Source organism: Cnephaeus nilssonii (genome assembly GCF_951640355.1).
Source record: "Cnephaeus nilssonii genome assembly, chromosome: 1".
Taxonomy (NCBI): domain Eukaryota; kingdom Metazoa; phylum Chordata; class Mammalia; order Chiroptera; family Vespertilionidae; genus Cnephaeus; species Cnephaeus nilssonii.
In genome coordinates, this window is record NC_137072.1 from 24,189,959 (window position 1) to 24,207,238 (window position 17,280).

At 40.5% G+C, this 17,280-nt stretch overlaps 1 protein-coding gene across 1 annotated transcript in view; it reads right to left on the reverse strand.

Moving 5' to 3' along the window:
- Positions 1-17,280, reverse strand: part of MALRD1 (MAM and LDL receptor class A domain containing 1) — a gene marked incomplete at both ends in the record, with an annotated part of 625,033 nt that overhangs the window by 594,794 nt on the left and 12,959 nt on the right. Inside the window, one exon of the mRNA XM_079776420.1 lies at positions 10,538-10,678. Coding sequence (XP_079632546.1) covers positions 10,538-10,678 — 141 coding nt within the window. The remainder of the gene's footprint in view (positions 1-10,537; positions 10,679-17,280) is intronic.

Below are 17,280 nucleotides of genomic sequence, written 5' to 3' on the forward strand. Positions count from 1 at the left end.
AGAATGGAAACAGAAAATAAAACTATCTCTATTTGTAAATGACAGGTTCTTGTATATATAAGGTCCTAAGGAATTATGTGATTGCATTGGGGCCACTTGAACTATTCAGTATAACCTTCCTATTTTAAGGTATTTCATTAATAATGTTAATTACATATACAAAGTTCTTTCACAGAAGTACCTAGATTAGTGTTTGATTGAATAACCTGGGAATGGGAATTTTGAGGGAGGGCATGCATCTTTAGAATTTTCCCTACCATAATTAGGTAGGCAGTAAATGGTTCTCTTGTTCCATTTGCTGTGTTTTAAGGTATTAACCAAAGTCTATAAAGCCTGAAGTAGTTGAGTGTCTGTAAGTTCTTCCTTGACTAATTCAGTTGTAGGACACACTAAATCAATGTGACTACTAATTACGGTTGGCAGAGAACGTTGGTTTGCAGAGAACAGAAATCTACTCGGTCACTGTAATTGGTAAAATTCCCTGCCCACTTTCATTAGACAGAATCTCAGTCTTCTGACAGAGTGGTTATGGTTCAAAAGATAGATTCCTTGAAATTTGTGTTGTATTTATTTCAGTGTACTAATATTTAATTTTATGTATTTCTGTTGAATCTGAATTTTTCACTTGTGGCTGAATTAATTTGAAAAATATGTACCCATATAAATTTAACAAATAAATAAACCATCCTTCCTGTAAAGATAAAATTTCTGCCAAAAGGAAAGAAAATTATACATTAAAAATAGTATATATTTTTATTTCATATAAACATATTACAATTTAAAAATATTATATAAATTATAGAATATATTTAGCTCTAATCTAATAAATAATATTTATTACTTACTTTAAGATATTTGACAGCGTGACTAGTTATGTTATGTGGAGAAATTTCATTGATGTCATATTAGTTAATTCAAATAATCAGCTAAGTTGTCAACTCTGATTCCCTGACTGATGTATTTCTCTGAATTTAAAATCAAATGGGAACATAAACATATTATATTATACAATAAAAATAGGCATAAATTTTGTTGAAGAATTATGGAAAACGCATGTAGCTTACTCATTTAAAAAGTTCACTCATGCAGACACCTATCAAGGACCTTGATATTATTAGTTTGACAATCAAAGAATTTGTGGAAGAAACTAAAGTTCTCTGCGAAATACTACTTGAGGAAAAATGAATCATTAAGTACCAAATGTGTATGCCTTTGAAATTCTTTATGTAACTCCTCAACCACTGCCACATCCATCAATGTCTCTCATTTCTGCTGCTGGGTTGGGCAGCAGCAGAATTAGAATTATCAACTGTGAAGGAGTTTTGGTAGAGAAGGGAAAAGAGGAAAGGACATGGTACTGATGAGTATCATCAATATCCTTTCAATAACATTTTTATTTTTAGAGAGAAAGAGAGATATCAATTTGTTGTTCTGCTTATTTACGCATTCATTGGCTGGTGTTTGTATGTGCCCTGACCAGGGATCAAACATACAACCTTAGCATATCAGTACCACACTCTAACCAACTGAGCTACCCATCCGGGGCCTGGTGACATAGTCTTGACATTCCCAAATACACTGTCTGCCTTATCTTCATTTCCAAAGACAGCATCCTCTAATCATAGCAGGCTGCTATATAATAAAAAAAATCACACTATGTATGAATTTGCTCAGACTAACATTATAGAACTTTTAGAATTTCTACCTGTATCGTAATTAATTGTGTTATCCTCAAAAATGCTTTCCAAATCTTCCTTAGTCCCCTCCTTAATTTCAAATGCATAAAAAAAACTGCAAGACTGACAGTCAAGGTGGTGGCATAGGTAAATGTGGTACTTGCTCCCTCCCACAGCCACATCAATATTAAAACTAAATGACAGAACAGTCATTATTCAGAATTGCTTGGAATATGGCTGAATGGAAGTTCAAAACTACGGAATTAAAGAAGGAGCTACATCAAGACTAGTAGAAGGGGTGGAGACACGGAAGGGTCTGGTCCCACACCCACATGTGGTGGATTAAAATTGGAAGGGATTTCACAGCTATGTAAGTTCCCCTGAAGAGGAGGGGTCCCAGTCCCATACCAGGTCCCCCAACCCAAGGTTCTAGTGCCAGGAAGAGAAGTCCCCATAACTCTGGCTATAAAAACAGCCAGGGATTGAGGCTGAGGGAGATGGAGGGCTGATGGTGTACCAAATAGTTCCCCTTAAAGGGCCCACACAAAAACTAATTCTGACTCACTTCCTCCAAACTCCAACACAAAGGCAGTAGATAGAAAAGCACCAGAGAATTGCAGGAAGGAACTGAATTGTCCAGTATCAGGTGAGAGCTGGAGGAGCAGTTTTCTCCCAGACTGAAGTGCTGGCAGAGGCCATTTTTCCTTTGATGAGCCCTCCCCCTACAGAACCAGCAGGTTGGTGCCATATCTGAAACTTTATCAACCTAGCTAACACTATTTGCCCTGCCCTAGTGATCCCTGAGGCCTTGCCCCACCAAACCTTCTGGCCAACCCAAGCTGTTTTAAGTGGCTTTTCCATACACCTGGCCTGTCTTGGCTCATTCTTCAGATTTTCCTAAAATCTCTCAAATAAGTAGTATCTGGCCTCAGTGGGCCCATACCTCTCACTAAATGACCCCAGGCCCAGCACTAGTCAGCCTTGGTTTGCAGCTTGGCCTCACCCGGGCACCTCCAAGCCCAGCATAAGTAGCAGCTATCTGCAGATTGCTTTGTAGCTCATGCCAGTTGGCCATGAGCAGAACATAGGTGACAGCTAACCTTGGCTTGCAACTCCTGGGAAGCCTCAGAACCAGTGCACCCAATGGATAGCTTCAGACTACACTGCATCACTACCATCTAATCACCTCCACAATCAACACACTCAAGGGACAAACTCAGTGGACATCAAAGCCTTGCTGAAATAAGTCCTGCTCTGTAAGGTGAGCCCCTGAACAGCTAACCCTCCATGGTAGTCAGAGGTCAGGGGTCATTGGTCACAGCCAGTCCTTGCAGCTGATTGGCCTGGGGGCAAACCTCTCCCAATAATGTGCCAATAGCAATCAAGGCTCAGCAACAAAAGGAGGGTGTACACTGTCCCCATGAGGGGGGCACACCTGAGTGTCCAGCTTGGAGTCATGGGTTTGATTGGGGAGGCTGGACCTTACTGAACATCTACTGCATTAGGCCAATCTACCAAGCCTGGATGATGTAGCAGTTCTACCTAATACATAGAAACACACACAGGGAAGCCATCAAAAGGAGACAAAGAAATATGTGCCGTGTGAAAGAACAGAACAAAACTCCAGAAAAAGAATTAAACAAAATGGAGACTAGCAATCTACTTGATGCAGAGTTCAAATCACTGTTTATAAGGATGTTCAAGAAACTTAGAACTTCCACATCATAAAAAAGAACCAGTCAGAAATGAAAAATAAACTAACTGAAATGAAGAATAATTACAGGGAATCAACAGTAGAGTAAATGAAGAATTAAATCAGTGACTTGGAATATATGGAAGCAAAAGCATCCAATCAAAACAGCAAAAAGAAAAAATAATCCAAAGTTGAAGATAATATAAGGACCCTCTGGGACAAATTTAAGCATACCAACATTCACATCAGGGGGATGCTAGAATAAGAAGAGAATGAACAAGAAATTGAAAACCTATTTGAAAAAATAATAACAGAAAACTTACCTAATTTGGTGAAGGAAATAGACATAGAAGTCCAGGAAGCACAGAGAATTCCAAACAAATCCCAAAGAGGCCCACACCAAAACACATCATAATTAAAATACAAAAGGTTAAAGTCAAAGAGAAAATCTTAAAAGCAGCAAGAGAAAAGCAATTAGTTACCTACAAGAGAGCTCCCATAAGACTGTGAGCTGCTTTCTCAACAGAAACTCTATAGGCTAGAAAGGATTGATTAGACATATTCAAAGTGATGAAAGGCAAGGACCTACAACCAAGATTACACTACCCAGCAAAGCTATCATTTAGAATTGAAGGACAGATAAAGAGCTTTCTAAACAAGAAAAAGCTCAAGGAAGTTATTTCCACCAAATTAGTATTACATGAAGTGCTAAAGGGTCTTCTTTAAGAAGAAAAAAGGCAAATATTCAAACAATAACATCACAATAAATACATACCTATCAACAATTGAATCTGAAAAACAAAATAAGTGAACGAGCAGAACAGAAATAGACTCATGATACAGAGGACGTTTTGACAGTTGCCAGATGGGAGAGGAGTTGGGAGGATGGGTGAAAATGGTGAAGCGATTAAAAAGTACAAATTAGTTGTTATGGAATAGTCATGGGGATATAAAGTACAGTGTAGGGAGTATAGTCAATAATATTCTAATAACTTTGTATGGTATCAAATGGGTATGAGATTTATTGGGATGATCCCTTAGTAAGTTATGTAATGTCTAATCCCTGGAGTATACACCCAAAACTAAAATAATAATGCATTTCAACTGTAATTTAAAAATGGTTTTAAAAAATAAAGTAATAAAAATTTTAAAAGTTGACCAAGAAAAAGAAAAAACTACAAAACCTTTTCTCTGGGACATTTGAGATATTGCTCCCTTGCATATGTCCTCAGTTTAGCTCAAATAAACTCTTATAAAAATTCTCTATATGTTTGGACATTTCTTGCATTGATACCCTTCTTTTCCCTTTAAAAAAAAAAAAGATGTCTGGGCCCAAGTATAATCTTTTTTTTTCTTTTGACAATAGCTCCCCTTTCCCCACCCTACTTCCTATAAAAATCTTACACTTCGTAAAAAAAAAAAAAAGCTTTCTAAAAAGATCACAAACACCTTGATATGCAACAACTATTTTAATAGTCTTTATAATATTCACAGAATTTATCATGATGCCTTACACACACTGGGACTAACAAATGCTTTTGAATTAAAATGAACAATTGTCATCACCATATGTAAATATGTGTACATAAACATATAAAATACATTTTTCTTTGTTACTTTTTACTTTTAAAATAGTGTAACTACAACATAAACAGCACAAGTAGAATAATACACTGTAATTCCACTTCATGAACACAAATCTTATTTGTATTTTTATTATTTAAAAAACAGGCTTGACTACCATAAAAATATCTTTAATTGAAAATTCAGATGAATACCAAAGCTAATTCTTTTATAGAATCAGGGTAAACATCAAGGTAGGCTTCAGCTACATTTGCTACAAAAGTGAACACTGGCCACTAAAATTAAGATTATAACTTGTTTGTTCTTAGAGGAGGAATGTTATCCTTTACTCATGTATCACCAAAATTGCATATTGTTAGATGCAAAAATACTCAATGTTTATTAAACAGACAAGGGACAGCAAACCACAGCCTACAGACAAATCACATTTGCCACCAGATTTTTTATGAGAGCTAAGGGTTTTTACATTTTAAATGATTGAAATTTTTCTAAAGAGTATTTTATGATTTGTGAAATTTACATGAATTATAAATGCAAGGGCCCATCAATAAAGTTTTATTATAACACAGCCATGCTTGATTCTTATGTGTTGTCTATGCTACTTTCACAATACCATGTAGAGTCAAGTAGGCTTTATGGCCTAAAAAAACAAAATTATTTACTGTCTGACCCTTTAAAGAAAAAAAAATGCAGGTTTCTGGAATAGAACAGGTATTAGATTTATGTCTCCATCACTAGATTACAAATTCATTGAGGACAAGAGCCATGTTCTTGTTCACTATTATATCTGTAGGTCCTAGAACAGATTGTAGAACAGTGGAAATGCTCGATAAAAAGTTTTTTAAAAAATACATACATAAAGGAATAAATGAACATTAATTTTTTACTGATTCCCAAATAAAAAGATGTTAAGATTATAAAGCCTGCAAAAATGTGATCTAGAGAGTGAGAATGTAGGATTCTTCTTTCTGCTGTTTTTCCTTAATGAAATAATCCAATTTACTGTCTACATAATGCAGCCTGACAAGTATTAAGTAATAGATTATGGTTCCCAGCAACCTTCAGAAAGGACAGCATAGAGCAATTTAGAACATGTTGGTATTAAAAAATCCTGTGATTAATTAATATAATGCTTACTAGAGGCCCGGTGCACGAAATTCGTGCACGGAGGGGGGGATGTCCCTCAGCCCAGCCTGCACCCTCTCCAATCTGGGACCCCTCGAGGGATGTCTGACTGCCCGTTTAGGCCCGATCCCAGTAGGGTTCGGACATCCTTCCCACAATCCAGGACTGCTGGCTCCCAACTGCTCAGCTGCCTGCCTTCCTGATTGCCCCTAACCACTTCTGTCTGCCAGCCTGATTACCCCCTAACCACTCCGCTGCCAGCCTGATTGATGCCTAATTGCTCCCCTGCCAGCCTGTTTGCCCCCAACTTTCCTCCTCTGCCGGCCCGGTCACCCCTAACTGCCCTCCCCTGCAGGGTTGATCACCTCCAACTGCCCTCCCTTGCAGGCCTGGTCCCTCCCAACTGCCCTCCCCTGCTGGCCATCTTGTGGTGGCCATCTTGTATCCACATGGGGGCAGGATCTTTGACCACATGGGGGCAGCCATATTGTGTGTTGGAGTGATGGTCAATCTGCATATTACTCTTTTATTAGATAGGATAGAGGCCTGGTGCACAGGTGGGGGCGAGCTGGTTTGCCCTGAAGGGTGGGGGATCCCTTGGGGTGTGGGGCGGCCTGGGTGAAGGGCCTGTGGTGGTTTGCAGGCTGGCCACGCCCCCTGGTGACCCAAGCAGAGGCCCTGGTATCTGGGATTTATGTATCTTCTACAATTGAAACTTTGTAGCCTGGAGCGGAGCCAAGCCTCCTGCTCGCTTTGTGGCCGGCAGCCATTTCTCTTGGGATTGATGTATCTTCTATAATTGAAACTTTGTAGCCTGGAGCGGAGGCCTAGGCCAGCCAGAGCTTCAGAAGCTTTGCTTCCTCCATTGCTGGGGGCAACCCTTGCCTCCTGCTCTTTCCAGCTCTGTAGCTGCTGCCATTTCTGTTTGGATTTGTTTACCTTCTATAATTGAAACTTTGTAGCCTTGAGTGGAGGCTTAGGCCAGTAAGGGCAGGTGGAAAGCTTAGCTTCCTTTGTTGCCAGGGAAACCCAAGCCTCCCTCCTGCTCTCTGTGGCTGTAGCCATCTTGGTTGGGTTTATTTGCATATTTACTCCTGATTGGCTTGTGGGCCTGGCTTGTGGGTGTAGCGGAGTTAGGGTCAATTTGCATATTACTCTTTTATTAGGTAGGATATTTTTAAAAAATTAAAATTGGGGGCTTCAGTTTAAAGATAAACAAAAGGGTAATAGTGTTATGGGAATGGATATTTGAAAAAATAAAATGAAACAAGTTAGCCCTGATTGGTATTGCTAAGTAGTTAGAGCATCAGTCCACACATCAAAAGGTCACAAATTTGATTCCTGGTCAAGGGAACATATCTGGGTTGCAAATCCAAACCTAGTCAGGGCACAAGCAGGAGGCAACCAATTGATGTGTGTCTCTCACATGGATGTTTCTCTCTCTCTCTTTCTTTCCCCCTCCCTCCCTCCCTTTCACTCTCTCTAAAATCAATGGGGAAAATATCCTTGGGTGAGGATTAACACACAAAAAAAAATTTTTTAAAGCAGTTTTTTATAATAGCTCAAAATAAGAAAAAACAAAGGTGTCAGTCAATAGGGTAATGGGAGAATAACCCATACAATTGCATACTGGCCAGCAATAAAAAGAAAAGAATTAAAGACACATGCTACAACATGGATGAATCAGAAAGCATTATACTAAGTGTAAAAAGCCTTATACAACAGTGTATGAACCATTTATATGAAGTTCTAGAACAGGCAAACCTAACCTATGGGTGTTGCAGGAATAAAAATAGTGATTGTCTTGAGAGTGAAGGGCAGGAGCATGGATTGACTAGGAGGGTACATGAGGGAACGTCCCAGCATTGAGAAGGAAAATAGGAGGGGGGGGGGGCAACTTTGGGGGCTTACAGCCTAGTTCAGTCTCTAGTTAAACAGTAATCTTACAAGCCCCATTCTAACTGATTTGGGCGGAGCTACAAAGCCCACCCCCAGGGGCCCACCACAAGAAGATATATATATCAAAACCTCCCCACATTGGCAGTTCCGGCTTTGGACTAGCAGCACTGCGTAATAAAGGTTTTCTTTCCTGATTCCTCGGAGTGCTGACTGATCATTCTCCTGAGCCATTTGAACAGCTGCCACAACAGCAAGACAGTGATGTTTCCCACTTTGTTAAGGATTGGTTGCACAAGTGAACACATTTGTCAGAATTTATCAAATAGTACACTTAATATTGGTGTTTTAATCTAATTTAAATTTTATCTCAAAGAAAAAAGGAGAACTTGAACTCTAGTGTAGGAGCACACAAACTTTGCTTGAAGGGCCAAATCATTTAGACTTTGTGGACCATATGGTCTCTCCAACCACTCAAACACTCAAATCCAAGTTTGCAGCACAAAAGCAGCCACAGACAATTTGTGAATGAATGGGCCTGGCTGTGTAAAACAAACAAACAATCAATCAAAAAAACCACACACATAAACACAAACTAATAAAAACCAACAACTTTATTTACAGAAACCAGAAAATACCCTAAGCCCATGGTTTGTTGACTCCTGCATTTAGTTAAGGATACCATGCTTTCATTTGGGGTAAAGTGATTCCTGCAATTTTCTTTGAATGCATTGCAAATATGATAGATTGAGGAATAAAGGAATAAATAATAAATGAATAGCTATTTGATAAAACAAATATAGTTATTTGAGTTGTATTACCTAAGTGGTAAATATATGGTTACTCACAGCAAACTTTTTCAACTTTTGCATATCCTTGAAAATGTTTATAATAAACTGCCAGAGGCAAAAACTAAACAAACAAAAAATAAGTGGGCACATAGTGCTTGCTTATAGCTTACTGGGGAAAACAGAGTTAATATGGCCATGAGTTAACACAGTATAGATGAGACTTTTAAAGCTCAAAAATATGCCCAGCAATGGATCACTGCAGGTGTGGCTCTGGAGAATAGCAAAGGACTGCAGTCCTAGGCTAAAACCATCACACCGTTCTAGAACAAAATAAAAAGTTTGGATGCTGTTTAAGAGTATGCTTATTTCAAAATATACAGATTTCAGCTCCAATTTAACAATTGGTCAAAGTGCAAAAGATTTAATATTACCATTTGAACCTGATTTTAAATACTCATAAGAAAGATGATCTTTAAAAAAAAAAAGTATCGTTATTGTTGAAAGTATTACAGATATTCCCTTCCTCTCCCCCCCTTGAGTTCCTCCTTCCCACCTCGGCCTTTCCCAGGCCTTCCATAAGAAACATGGTTTTTTTAAAATCAGTAATACATTGTAATCACTCTGCCCTGAGCTTTAGTAGACTTCAAATATTGACACAGGCATGTTTTTAATGTTCTAATAGATTTTAAAATTTAGCTTTGAAAATTTATCATACATAACCTGATTGAAAATTTACAACAGGGTAAAGATTAGGTAGCATTAATCCCATCTTACCTAATAATAGACAAACATGTAAATTGACCGTACCTCCGCTATGCCCACAGTCAATCAGAGTGAGTATGCAAATTAACCCAACCAAGATGGCAGTTAATTTGCATACATAGGTGCCCAGCAGCCAAGGTCCCGGGAACATCCTCAGCACCCAGGTCATTCCGAGGTAGGCCCCAAATGGGCCCTGAGCAGTTTGGGAAGGGCCTGAGCCAGGGGGCCCCTGCCCAGGTCTAAAGCCTTGGCCAGAGGCTTTAGGCCTGGGCAGGGGTGGAGCCGGCCATCAGAGTGAGCTAGGGGGCCCCTGCCCAGGCCCCGAGGATTTAGGCCTGAGCAGGGGCGGAGTCATGTTTGCAGTTCTACTACTGAAATACTGGCTTTATTTTAATCTCTCAGCCAGGATCTTTCCACACTCTGCTAACAAGCTTCTATGCTAATATACTAATGCCAAAGATATTCTTTTTTTAAAATGTATTTTTATTGACTTCAGAGAGGAAAGGAAAGGGAGAGAGAGATAGAAACATCAATGATGAGAGAGAATCATTGATCAGCTGCCTCCTGCATGCCCCCCACTGGGGATCGAGCCTGCAACCTGGGCATGCGCCCTTGACTGGAATCGAACCTGGGACCCTTCAGTCTGCAAGCTGATGCTCTATCCACTGAGCCAAACCAGCTAGGCGGGATTCGTGAAATCAGTCTAGCCAAAAGCAAAACATAAAATTGATGAATTAATTTATGTAGTCTCATGTTTAAATTTCACAATTTCCATAAAGAGTCAAAATATATAGAAAAATCCTAATTATTGTCTAGATACCTTTGGGTTCCCATATAAGAATCCAATGTGATATTTTAGAATAATAAATATCTTGAAAATGGTTACAGTATAAAGAAAATTAGACAGTATAATTATTCATATCTAAATATCAGCCAAGATTCTACTGCCATAATCAAATACATGACCAAAAAAAAGGAAGAAATGAAAGAAAGAAATTCAAAATATTTACCAGATATAGCACCATTATGATCATAAAATGGAGGTGATAGACCAGTCATCCCATTTCTCTTTGTCCAACCAAGTTGCAGACTCTGATCTTGTGTCATATTACAGAGCCCATCCTCAAAATCACATCTTTCATAATTTGAGCCTAATGAGAGAAAAAATAAATTAGCTTTCATAGCCCATTTGGCTTCTTAAGAAATAAGATAATATTAGAAAAAGAAAGCTTAGCAACAAATGACAAATGTAGATTAGCATAAAGATTATTTCTCACATTTAAGTTTACTTTATTAATGTAAAGCTTTTTTGCATATGACATTCTAATAAATCACCACACACAAAACCCAGTGAAATCAGAGGACTGAGGACCTAATCCTGGCTTTGTCTCTTATTAACCAAGTACCTTAGCTAAACCACTTACCCACAGAAAACACTTTTCTTCACTTATAAGATTAAAATAATAATACCCTGCCCTGTGTCCCTAAAGCAATTGCTGTGAGGATCTAATGACATATGTATATAAAAAAAATACTTCACAACTCATAGGCACTGTAAAATATGAGGAATTACTATTAGGGTTACATCTAACACAATCTTAATATTCCTGCCATCCAGACATATCAGAATTCCATTGTGTCTGTGATGGACCCCTGGAATTAAACATAGCACCTTCTTGTTGAATCTCAATGTTCTTGAAATTCTAAATGCTTTTATGTAGCAAAGGCATTTTCTGGCTTTTCCCCCCCTTTGGGTATAAGTGATCCAAGAGACTTGGGAGAAGCAAGATTTGGACACTTGGTTATTCAGAATAAGGCTTTATTCCGTTATAAAAAAACAAACAAACAAAAAAACACCCTAAATATATAAAAAAATGGTCAACCTAAAAAAAAAAAAAAGGTTATCTCAACCACAAATCCACAAATCACCTCTCCTTGGGTTGTAATCCTTAGCAGCTATGGAGATGTCACTTTAACAAGATTGTTCTTGCCCTGACTGTTCGCATTAGCTATAGTAAGAGTAATTACACTGGTTGTTAAATAGTGCTTGGCAATCCAGTCACAAAAACATTTTTTTTTTAATTTATTGGGATGACATCCTGTCTAATAAAGAGGGAATATGCTAATTGACCATCACTCCGTCACAAAGATGGCTGCACGCACAGCTGAGGCCAAGTTCCCTTAAGGAGCCTTAACGAGCAATTAGCAGAGACCTGAGGCTACGCCCTCCCCCGCCCCATGGGGCTTGACAGGGGACCTCAGGCCATGCCCCCCACCCAGCAGGGCTTGACAGGGGATCTCAGGGCGTGTCCCCACCTGCCGGAGCTTGACAGGGACCTCAAGGCATGCCCCCAGCCCCATCTGGGGGACCTCAGGCCATGCCCCGTTCCTGGCGCTGGGCCAGGGGACCTGAGGCTACATCCCCTGCCTGGCGGGGTTTGACAAGGGTGGGACTGGTCGGGTCTGGATCTAGCCCAATGGAGGGGAGGCGGCCAGGTCTGGGTCTCACGTGATTTTGAGGTGCATGTGGGTGGGCGGGGACTTGACTCTGGGTCCCTCTTTTAATGTGCACGAATTTCGTGCACCAGGCCACTAGTTGGTTAATAAAATGATAGGTTTCAAGTTACAATTTTATAATACATCATCTGTATATTACATAGTGTGTTTACCATCCAATATCAAATCTGTTGTCACCAAAATTTGACTCCCTTTACCCTTTACTACTTCATAACCCCACCTCTCTTTCCCTCTGGTAACCATGATACTGTTGCTTGTGTCTATGAGTTTTCCTTTGTTCAATTGTCTTGTTTGTTCATTTGTTACTTTCAGTTTTACATCCCACATACGAGTGAAATCATATTGTTCTTGACTTTTTCTCTCTGACTTATTTTGCTTAGCATGACATTCTCAAAATCCATCCATTTGGTCCCATAAAATAGCAGTTTTTCATCTTTTTTATGGCTGAGTAGTATTCCATTGTATATATGTACCACATCTTCTTTATCCAATCATCTCTCAAAGGACACTTCAGTTGTTTCTATGTCTTGACCACCATGAATAATGTTGCATTGAACATAGAGGTGCATATATCTTTACGAATAAATGTTTCAGATTTTAGGGATAGATACCCCAAAGAGGGGTTTCTGGGCCACATGGTAACTCTATTCTTAATATTTTTAGGAATATTTATATTTTCCATAGTGGCTATATCAGTTTGCATTCCCACAAGCAGTGAATTTTTATTTAATCACATTTGGGACAAAATATTATCCTCCTACCTAATAAAAGAGTAATATGCAAATTAACCATCACTCCACTACATGCACAAGCCATGCCCACCAGCCACGCCCACCAGCCAATCAGAGCGAGTATGCAAATAAACCCAACCAAGATGGCTACAGCCACAGAGAGCAGGAGGGAGTCTTGGGTTTCCCTGGTAACAAAGGAAGCCAAGCTTTCCACGTGCTGTTGCAGGCCTAAGCCTCCACTCAAGGCTACAAAGTTTTAATTATAGAAGGTAAACAAATCCAAACAGAAATGGCGGCACCCACAGAGCTGGAAAGAGCAGGAGGCTAGGGTCGCCCCCTGCTTTCTGCACACCCTGGCTGGCCCAGGCCTCTGCGTAAGACTACAAAGTTTCAATTACAGAAGATATACACAAACCCCAACAGAAACGGCTGCGGGCCACGGAGCGAGCAGGAGGCTTGGCTCCACTCCAGGCTACAAAGTTTCAATTGTAGAAGGTAAATAAATTCCAGATACCAGGGCCTCCGCTTGGGTTGCCAGGGGGTGTGGCTGGCCTGCAAACCACCAAAGGCCCCTCGCTCAGGCCGCCCCACGCCCCAAGGGAACCCTCACCCTGATTCGGGACACCCTTCAGGGCAAACCAGCTGGCCCCCACCCATGCACCAGGCCTCTATCCTATCTAATAAAAGAGTAATATGCAGATTGACCATCACTCCAACACACAATATGGATGCCCCCATGTAGTCAAAGATCCTGCCCCCATGTGGATACAAGATGGCCACCACAAGATGGCCAGCAGGAGAGGGCAGTTGGGAGGCACCAGGCCTACAAGGGAGGGCAGTTGAGAGGGACCAGGCCTGCAAGGGAGGGCAGTTGGAAGCGATCAACCCTGCAGGGGAGGGCAGTTAGGGGTGACCAGGCCGGCAGAGGAGGGAAGTTGGGAGCAAACAGGCTGGCAGGGGAGCAGTTAGGCATCAATCAGGCTGGCAGCGGAGTGGTTAGGGGGTGATCAGGCTGGCAGGCAGAAGTGGTTAGGGGCAATCAGGAAGGCAGGCAGGAGAGCAGTTGGGAGCCAGCAGTCCTGGATTGTGAGAGGGATGTCTGGTGGGATCAGGCCTAAACGGGCAATCGGACATCCCTTGAGGAGTCCCAGATTAGAGAGGGTGTAGGCTGGGCTGAGGGACACACCCCTGGCCCTCGTGCATGAATTTCGTTTAATTCTAGTTTAATAATTCTAGTTTAATAATAATACACCTGGTGCATGTTCTTGAGATCTTCTACATAAAAATTCAAGGATGATTGGGAAATGCCACTTTTAAACACTAACTAAACCTGCTTTGTTACTAATGGTCTACTTTATTAATTTTACTTCTTGATCCTTATTTTGAAAGATTTTATAAACCAGCTATATTCTGTAATAATAACAGGAATTTTAATAGCCACATTTTATTGAAGTAGATTGTTCTATGTTAGGTATTTTGCTTTCAGTAGTTTATTTATTCCTTATTAAGCAGACATTTTATTCTATTTTAAATGAGAAAATGGAGGTGCTGTGTTGGAGGCATGAAGTAACTTGCTCAACATAGAACTTCTAGTGAGTTCTGGGTCAAGGGTGGAACCAGGTCTTTTTTGATTTCAGAACATGAGCTCTTAAAACTCTGTTCTAAGATCTAACTGTGAATTTGCTGTTCCATTCTTTTTTTTCTTTATTGTTTAAGGTATTACATATGTGTCCTTATCCCCCCTATTGCCCCCACACACCCCATCCCCTGCTCATGCCCTCACTCCCCTGGTGTCTGTGTCCATTGATTATGCTTATATGCATTCATACAAGTCCTTCTTATCAAACACCTAGAATTGGAGGCCTATCAGAGTTTCTAGTCAACCTAAGGACACTAGCATTTCCAGACAGAATTAATGTCATTCTATCCAAAAGCAAAGAAACTTGGTTAGTCTATGAATCAAAGCATGGTTAAATTTATAATCTCTATAAGGCCTTTGAAATATTTGAAATAGCCAGACCATCCCAATTTTTACCTCATGGACCCCTAGGTGTTCAAGGACTACGGTTGAACAAAAGTAAACTAAATTACATAGTTAGATGTAATATGGAATATATATATATATTAGAGGCCCGATGCACGAAATTTGTGCATGGGTGTGTGTGTGTGTGTGTGTGGTGTGTGTGTGTCCCTCAGTCCAGCCTGCACTCTTTCCAATCTGGGACCCCTCAAGGGATGTCCGACTGCCCGTGGAATCGGACCTAAACGGGCAGTCGGACATGCCTCTCACAATCCAGGACTGCTGAACCCTAGCAGCGGAAAGATCCAGCATTAACAATACATATTTATTGTATTGTTAACTGTCCTCCCCTGCCAGCCTGGTCACCCCTAACTGTCCTCTCCTGCAGGTCTGGTCCCCCCCAACTGCCCTCCTCTGCTGGCCTGGAAACCCCTAACTACCCTCCCTTGTCAGCCTGGTCGCCCCCAACTGCCCTCCCCTGCAGGCCTGGTTCACCCCCCCAACTGCCCTCTCCTGCCAGCCTGGTCACCCCTAACTGCCCTCCCATGCTGGCCTGGTCCCCCACAACTGCCCTCCCCTGCAGGCCTGGGTCCCCTGCAATTGTCTTCCCCTGCAGGCCTGGTCCCTCCCAACTGCCCTCCCCTGCTGGTCTGGTCACCCCTAACTGCCCTCCCCTGTTGGCCTGATCACCCACAACTGCCCTCCACTGCAGGCCATCTTGTGATGGCCATCTTGTGTCCACCTGGGGGCAGTCATCTTTGACCCCATGGTGGCAGCCATCTTGTGTGTTGGAGTGATGGTCAATTTGCATATTACTCTTTTATTAGATAGGATATATGTATGTGTGTGTGTGTATATATATAACACACACACACATACACGTGTGTGTATGTGTGTGTGTGTTATTAATTAGCTATGCATTTATCTGCATAAATATGTATTGTTAATGCTGGATCTTTCCGCTGCTAGGGTTCAGGAATCTGGAGAAGGGGCTGCGTATAAATGAATAAACTAGACACTACACAAGAAATATAAATTTGGGAGGCATGGGAGAGCCAGGGGAGGCTCCACTTCTTAGTGTAGTGGGCTCTTTGAATCTCTGGACCCACATTTTGCCCTTTAGCAAAGCAGATATACATATCAAAGGTAAGGTCTGGTAAACAATAAAGGACCATCAGGTTGGGGGAACTGCCCTCAGCTGTTTGGCAGCAGGCAATAATATGCAGATCTTCAGCCCTGCTGAAGGTGTCCATCAGCCTTCTGACGAACTTCCTGCATAATTAAGACCTGCTGGAATTTGCCACCAGCACCTTATCATGTTTCCTTTAGTTTCCACCAATTTTTATAACTCTCTACTTGTGATTATAAAATATTCAAAACTATTTTATCACTATATTTTAGCAATTATGTGTATGAAATGTAGACACATTTCCTATAGGTGTCATTTTTTTTGAATACCAAGAAATTACCTTACAGTACAATTACTAGTTGACATCTGTTTGCAATGTTCATTGTTCTTTTTAATACACAAGGATAATGGTGATGATTTCTGGAAGTGGTAGAACTAGAAAAATAGCTAAATAAAACATTTTTTCCCTTTGGTCTCAACAGGGTTTCTTTTTGTTATAAAATAAATCTAAAGAGCATACATTTTCAACTAATTCTTATTTAAAAAGGCAATCATGAACTTCTAATAACTGCTGGATTATTCAAAAACTCATCAGAAAGTTTCTAAGTATTCATTTCCTCCACTAGAAAATTGTATGTTTTAAACCATTTAAACAATTTTTCTTGAATTGTGCCTGATTTACCTTTTAATTCCATATGCCACACATCTACATTAAAATCTGAAACTACCTGCTATTTTAAAATCTGCCTCCATGTAGATTTCTGCTGCCGCAGTCATCACTAAGTTGTAACAGTTGGATACTATGCAACAATGAGGAATGGTATGCAGGAACTTATCAGTAGAATCCATGTTCCTGGGTTTTTTGAACTTGTGGAACTCATCATTTCATTTTCTATTCTTTTTATTTAAATTTAGTGTTGAAAGTATTACAGATGTCCCCTTTGTTGTTTTTCCCATTGACCCGCTCCACCCTGCACCCCCTCCTCCCAGGCCTTCACCACACTATTGTCTGTGTCTATGGGCTATGCGTATATGCATATAAGTTCCTGCTAATTGCTCCTCCCACCCACCTCTGCCTTCCCTCTGAAATTCTTCAGTCTGTTCCATGCTTCTATGCCTCTATTTTGTTCATCAGTTTATTTTGTTCATTAGATTCTACATATTATCATTTTCAATTTTATGATTCCAAAGGTCAGACGTAGTACAGGAGGGAGGGTGTCTCTGTGTTGCAATTTGTGGTTTCTTGGAAGGCCCAATTCTCTCCTGAATTGGCTTCCACAGTACCAGATTCTCTCATTAAAGTTCACTGAAGAGTCTCTCATTAATGCCATAATGGGAAGGAAAATATTAAATTAT